This window comes from Eurypyga helias, unplaced genomic scaffold (genome assembly GCF_000690775.1).
Source record: "Eurypyga helias isolate BGI_N326 unplaced genomic scaffold, ASM69077v1 scaffold44150, whole genome shotgun sequence".
NCBI lineage: Eukaryota > Metazoa > Chordata > Aves > Eurypygiformes > Eurypygidae > Eurypyga > Eurypyga helias.
Genome location: NW_010227138.1, coordinates 1 through 6,262, shown reverse-complemented (window position 1 = coordinate 6,262; position 6,262 = coordinate 1). Strand labels below are relative to the sequence as shown.

The following is a 6,262-nucleotide window of genomic DNA, read 5'->3' as shown; positions in this document are numbered from 1 at the left end:
CCCGCCGCGGGGCGCTACTGCCCCCTGCCGCCCAGCGGCCTCCCCGGAGGACCGAGGGAAAAGGGGGGTCAGGGGGTGTCTCTCACGGCTGCTTCTTGCCGTTTCTGCCACGAATTTTTCACAGGGAAAAAGCGTCGTGCGTGTGTCTTCTCGGGAAGAAGGAAAAGGTGCTTTCTCCCATGCAGCGTGCCTGATTTCTTCTCCCTCCTGGCTTGGTTTATAGCGTGGCCTCAACTGCAATCACAGACCTTCGCCTTCCTCGTGAGAATATCCTTGATTTTAAGAGCATAGTGACTCCCTTCATGCTTCCCGGGGAAAAAAAAAATTCATCCCATAATTGCTGCCAACCTGGGAAGCTTTACAATGGCAGAAACACTACCTGAAGCTGCACGTCAGCATGTTAAAAAGTCGCGTTTCATCCAAGAGAAGCTAGGAAAACTCCCAAAGTGGGAATTGCTTGAGAAGAGCATCTCTTTTTGTTTTGTTTTATCATCCTGCATGGGCATGTGCTTATTACTGGCAGACACAGTACAAGCGAGATAAGAAAAGGAATGTTTACGGCTCTCTTATTTTTTTGCTCCAGGACACCAGAGGATGTGTCTTCATTGTTCTCGGTCGAAACCCCCTTCCAGCTCCCAGCATTGCAACAAGCATAATGTAAACAAAGAGGACAAACTCTTGTCCCACATTTGGCTGTGGTATTGTCTCTCCCTAGACGTGAATTTCGCTATCATCACCTCTGTTCAGACTTAGCAGGCGACGCTGGAAGCTCGGCATGGCATGGGTACTGCCCCGTTGTGTAGCAGAAGAGAGAATCAGCATGCAGCTTCTCAGCTGTGGAAATTATTCGTGAAGGTTGAGGGTTTTCTCCTTTTCTATACAGGGGAAGGAACACTTCCTGCTTCTAGCACCATTCCAGAACAGTCTTTGGCTAATACAGTGCCTGAATTTAGCAATGCGCCCTTAGCAATGCCTTTCACCTCTTGCGTACTTTGCGCAGATAAAGCAGAATGGGAAAATTAGAGGGATTTGGGGGTGGTGGTGAGTGATTAGTAAGATAATAATTCAACTTTAACCTGCTTGAAAAGACAGCTAAAAAAACTGACCTGAAATCTCGTGCAGTTTTGGACGTGTCACGGTCACCGGCCACAGGGCTGAACTGAACAATCCCAGAGTCACAGAGTGGAAGGGGTTGGAAGGGACCTCTAGAGATCATCTAGTCCAACCCCCCTGCCAGAGCAGGATCACCCAGAGCAGATCACACAGGAACAAGTCCAGGCAGGTTGCGTTTCTGTCCCCGTGCAACCCAGCCTTTCTAATTCTGACCTTGACTTTTCAAGGGTTGTTTATGGTGTGTATTACTAGGACATTCAGGCACCTCTTGTGGCTTCCCACTGTAAATACCAAGGGAACAAACTGTCTGATTTATTAATCAATTAATTAGATACAATATATTTATGGCTAGCGCAGGCCCACAGTAATTTGTTTTAACAAAGTGCTGGGCTGCAGTGAAAAACAAACTGATATGCTGTACCAGCCCTCCTTCATCAGGAGAAACCTCCCTCTTTCTAAGCAAAGACAGCAACAATTACTTAACGGCGTGGCTAACGTTTCCGCTGATACTTGAATTTGTATATAGCTGGACCATTTGTTGTCTCTTTCTTCACCTTCACTTTATGAGTTTTATCCTGGGAAGAAAAAAAAGGAGAAAAAAATATTTGCTGGCATGCAAGAAGGGAAAAAAAAACCAGAACAAACCCACCCTCATATAAATAAGAAAGTCTATGTCTGGAGACATTAGAGGAAAATGGTCACTTTCCATTTTCCAAAGAGGTTTTCCGCCTCTTTCCGCCTTTTGTTTGGTCAGTGGGATCTTTAAGATCTTCTTGTAACCTCCAGAAACGGTTCCTTGCCTCTGCTATTTGAAAGTATTAATTCAGTATTGGAGAGGTGGCAACGGAATTTTGGAAAAGACCTTTCCAAGCTCAGTCTTTGTCCTTGCTGACACGCTACGACCTGGACTAGCAGATATAATTTAGCAACCACAGCACAACCGGGATGCTTCATCTCCTTGCTACTTCCATATTAAAATCTGCTTATTTTTAGGAGTTATCTGGAAGTGTCAGTATAAAATGAGAGTGAAGAAGTATGTACGTACAAAACTAGACTTAATGACCTCAACAAATTCAAAGAACCAAAACTAAATCCCTCACCAGAAGATCTTTACGTGTCTGGATTTTCTGCGAGACGACAAACATGGTCTTTTCCCTCTCAATGCGCTGCTTCAGGAGGTCATACTGATTCTTCCTTTGCTGGGCTAATTTCTGGAGGGAAAAAAAAAAAAGCAGCTGTTTGAATACAGAGAGGAACAAGACACTATTGTCTGTGACAGACCTATTCGGAGGCACTTGGACCTCACAAACACTGTTCTCATTTTTAAATCCTAATCTCATTAAAGAACGCAGCTCCAATTCTGTGGCTGGGCTCCACAGAACCATTTTAACATCTTGATTCTCATACAAAAGGTTTCCTAGCTAGGACTTAAATTCTTCGTTCTTCTTTTTATCTCCTAAATTCAAACATAAAAAAACCCAAACCTCTTCTAACTTGGGTTAGATGCTGTGTAATCTTGTTCAGTTGATGGCTTGAAGTTCATTGCTCTAAATCCTCTGAATGTCAGTGTTGAGTGCAAGAGAACATTTAACTCCCTAACGAAAACCCAGTTTATCCAGATGAGGGGGGAAAAAACCCAAAAAGAGACAGGCCAGAGACCAATTCCTGAAGTGCTTAGAAATTGCACAGAGGCCTCTCAAAATGCAACTTGTTTGGTCACGTTTACCTGCTAAGAGTGGATGGCTTTCCCAGATACAAAAATGATATTACTGCAGGTGTGATTTAAGTAATTAAATTAAGGAGAACAGATCCCAACATGCTTAAAATATGACTCAGACATTTAGAGTAGAAAACTTGTCAGTCTACAACTTGTCCAACGGCTTTACTGACAAGCCAAACTGAGAAAGCTGGCAAGAAGAAAGGGACCACAGGGTGTTTGTTATCTGACATCTCATTCAGAAAAAAACAGGTTACAAATTTACCAATCGGTGTGATGTTAGACAACTTGATTTTTACCTTACACATACCAATTCAAGCTCACAGGATTGCCCAATACATATAATTAAGCAGCATTTACAGTGTTAAAGCCATGCGTAGCTACTTCTAGGACAGAAGTGCTGTGATATTAAAACATGAGAATCAAAGTTGATTACATAAGCAATGTATCCTGAAGAATCATGAAACACACTAAATTAGGAAAGCCAGGAAGCAAGACTATAGCTTAAATGTCTTTATGAAGAAAAGGGGGGACAAATCCTGAATCTCAAGCCAATTCAGGCTCAGAACCTAAATGAAAAACACCCTAAGATCAGAAACCCAACAACAGATATCTGTTGGAATAAGCTGCTTAACATCCCTATTCAGGGGTGCAAGGGTTTTTGGGGAGGTGTAAGGGGAGACTTAACAGTGGGTGCTGCAAAAAAATCAGACTTAAAACTGCAGCAATCTAATGAAAATATAGTCCTAGGTGTACACTGTGTAATGGAGGAGAAATATATCAATTTTGTCAAGGAAACTGCCTAAGCAGAGCTATACTGTTGCATTCTGGCCCATAATCCACAGTGGATTGGGATACAACTGAACACATTCTCTGTGTCAGTCCAGGAAAAGACTGGACTGTAGGCACCTGATGATGAAGTGACATCCAGCACAGCCTTGTGTCACCAATACAAATTTTTAAGACACCAGACCAACTTTGTTCTCCTCCATCACAGTCCAGCAAATCCTCGTTAGTGTTCATTATACATCAGATGTAAAACATGAATAAAACTACAGCACAAACAGTGGCAGCACCTTTAAGTGGACAGGATCAGTGGCTCCTTTCAGTGTCTCTTTCTGCAGTGTTGCAATGGTTGGTCGGTTGTACACTCTGTTGACGAGCTCCGGAACAGTATCCAGATGAGTTGCAATATCAAACTCCTGAACTAGAAACAAAAAGAAATTTAGGAATAAAGTCACATGGACTTCTTGGACTAATGCTCAGCAAACCTTCCGAACATGCAGCAACAGAGTTCCTGCAGAACTGAGGTCTTATCTAGTGATCAAAAGAGATTTCTACAGAACCTGAATTGTTAGTCCAGAAATAAATAACCCCTTTTTCTAGGGTAACAGCATAAAGAAAGCACCACCCCATTTTAAACAGCCTACACGCAAACACAGTATGGTTGAGGTTGGAAGGGACCTTAAAGATCATCTAGTTAATGATCACAGAACAAGTTTTCTGATAAAACCTATTTAAATATTGCCTTCTTTTTTGGTATCCAAGAAGAACACGTGCTTGTTGGGACTCTTCCCCTCAGCATCCAGAAGATGGAGCTCCGACTTCAGCCGCTCGATTTTCTGCAGGAAAGAGCAGTCAATCTGTTTTGCCAAACATCCGTAACAAGGTAAATAATAACTCCTAACGTCTCCCTGAAGTAAAGTCCTGTTCGTTTCTCAAGCATGCGATCATCTAGCTCTTCCTTCCTGTTGGTTTAATCTCTGAAAATATATCTAGTCTATAGTTACGTCATGTCTTCATAACCTTTTCGAGCAGATGTTCACAATAAGTTCCAGTATTACCCAGGCCAAGTATGTACAGATCGAGTTTCAAAACAGTAACTTATCTGTATGGCAAAGTAGGAGTGATCACCATGAAATCACCAGCATAAGTATGAAGGAAAAGTCAAAGCTGACTTTCTCTAAATTCTGAATCTGCAGTGATGGTGTGTGGATCAACATCAAGAGCATAAAGTATTTTTAAAAGTGGTTCGTATTTCTGCTGATTGCCTGCCTACCATATTCAAACAACCCACTTCAGTATCAATAAACCTCAATTCTTTATAAATATGAGAAGCAAGAATACATGTTTAATGTCTGAAACGCACAGAAGGAATTGCCATGGTTTACAATAATGCATAGTATCGTTTTTATTATTCAGTATCCCTTTGGATTCTACATGCAGAGCTCCACTGACATTTCCAGCCATCATTTCCAATATTACACAAATCAGATTTCACTAAAAACAAACACAACAGCCAACAACAAACCACAATAAAAAACGATTCTGAGCAAACTGGAAAACACTAAAAAAATAAAAATATTACCTTGGCTTCTGCCACTCTTTTCATTTCCACGTATTTAATATCCTGCGTCCTCATCAATTTCATCTGTTCAGGAGTCACTTCATCCTTCGGCTGCTTTATTTTATGAACTCCATCCTAAAACCAGACGGAACATAGCACTTACATACACCATTCCAGTCATAGTGTACTACGGGTCCTAAGAATAAAAGCAAAAGAACTTTCTTGTCCTTTGCCCCTCATTTTCTTCAAAGCCTTCCACAGGCATCAAACCAAGCCTGCCATTTACTAATTTACTAATTTAATTACTTCATTTACTAATTCGTAAATTAAAAGCAAAACAAGGTAGGAAAAAAACTTATGTTACGAGCAACCCAGTGTAACTCTGCTTGAAGGCAATTTAGTTTCTCACCTGGAGGTTTGCACGTATCATTTTAAAGTAGAACTCATCAGGATTCTTGTCCAGAGCTTTCTTTTGAAGCGCTCTGAGGGCATTCTGTTTCTTGTGATAGTCACTGGGAAAGAGGAAAAAAACCAACCAGCAGTTTCTCCATGTTCACCGCACTCCCTGATGAGATGCCGAGTCGTTCAAAGTGACGCTCAGAGCTTTGAGACAGCAGACAAGGCTCCTCATATAGAGCTGGACACCACGAACAACTTTAGCTTTACAGTTTATTCCTTAACAAAGCTGGAAACGAAGTGTCCAACAGTGTTAGAGGAGTAATGGAAACACATTCACCATTCTTCAAAGCTTACTGAGCTGCTCAGGACTCCTACATCTTCTAGGGAATCAGTCACTAATGGAGGAGGATGATGCTCATAAGTTTCATATTAATCACAATCACAACGATTTTGTGAGGCCTTCACCCTCCACGTTCCCTTTCCCTCTGACTCAACCGCAGCGACACTGAACGGTCCGTGCACGCCGCAGTTGTTCCTGCGAACCGTCTGTTAGACGCGATGAGGCACATCAGTTCCTGTGCCACCGAGAACACCGGCTCTTCGCACCGCCGGTGACACTGCGGAGCAGAACCCGCTCCGGCCAGCTCTGGAGCCCGGCGATGCCCGGCGCGGGGCCGCCCGCGTCG

The 6,262-nt window shown here is 42.6% G+C and overlaps 1 protein-coding gene across 1 annotated transcript; it reads right to left on the bottom strand.

Moving 5' to 3' along the window:
* Window positions 1-1,394: 1,394 nt before the first annotated feature.
* UTP11L (UTP11-like, U3 small nucleolar ribonucleoprotein (yeast)) lies at window positions 1,395-5,689 on the bottom strand (the record flags this gene model as incomplete). The annotated part of the gene is made up of 6 exons (XM_010155423.1): window positions 1,395-1,688; window positions 2,214-2,324; window positions 3,907-4,037; window positions 4,359-4,452; window positions 5,199-5,312; window positions 5,587-5,689. Coding segments are annotated over 6 exons (637 nt in total), but the record flags the coding sequence as incomplete, so codon positions are not given.
* Window positions 5,690-6,262: the final 573 nt, after the last annotated feature.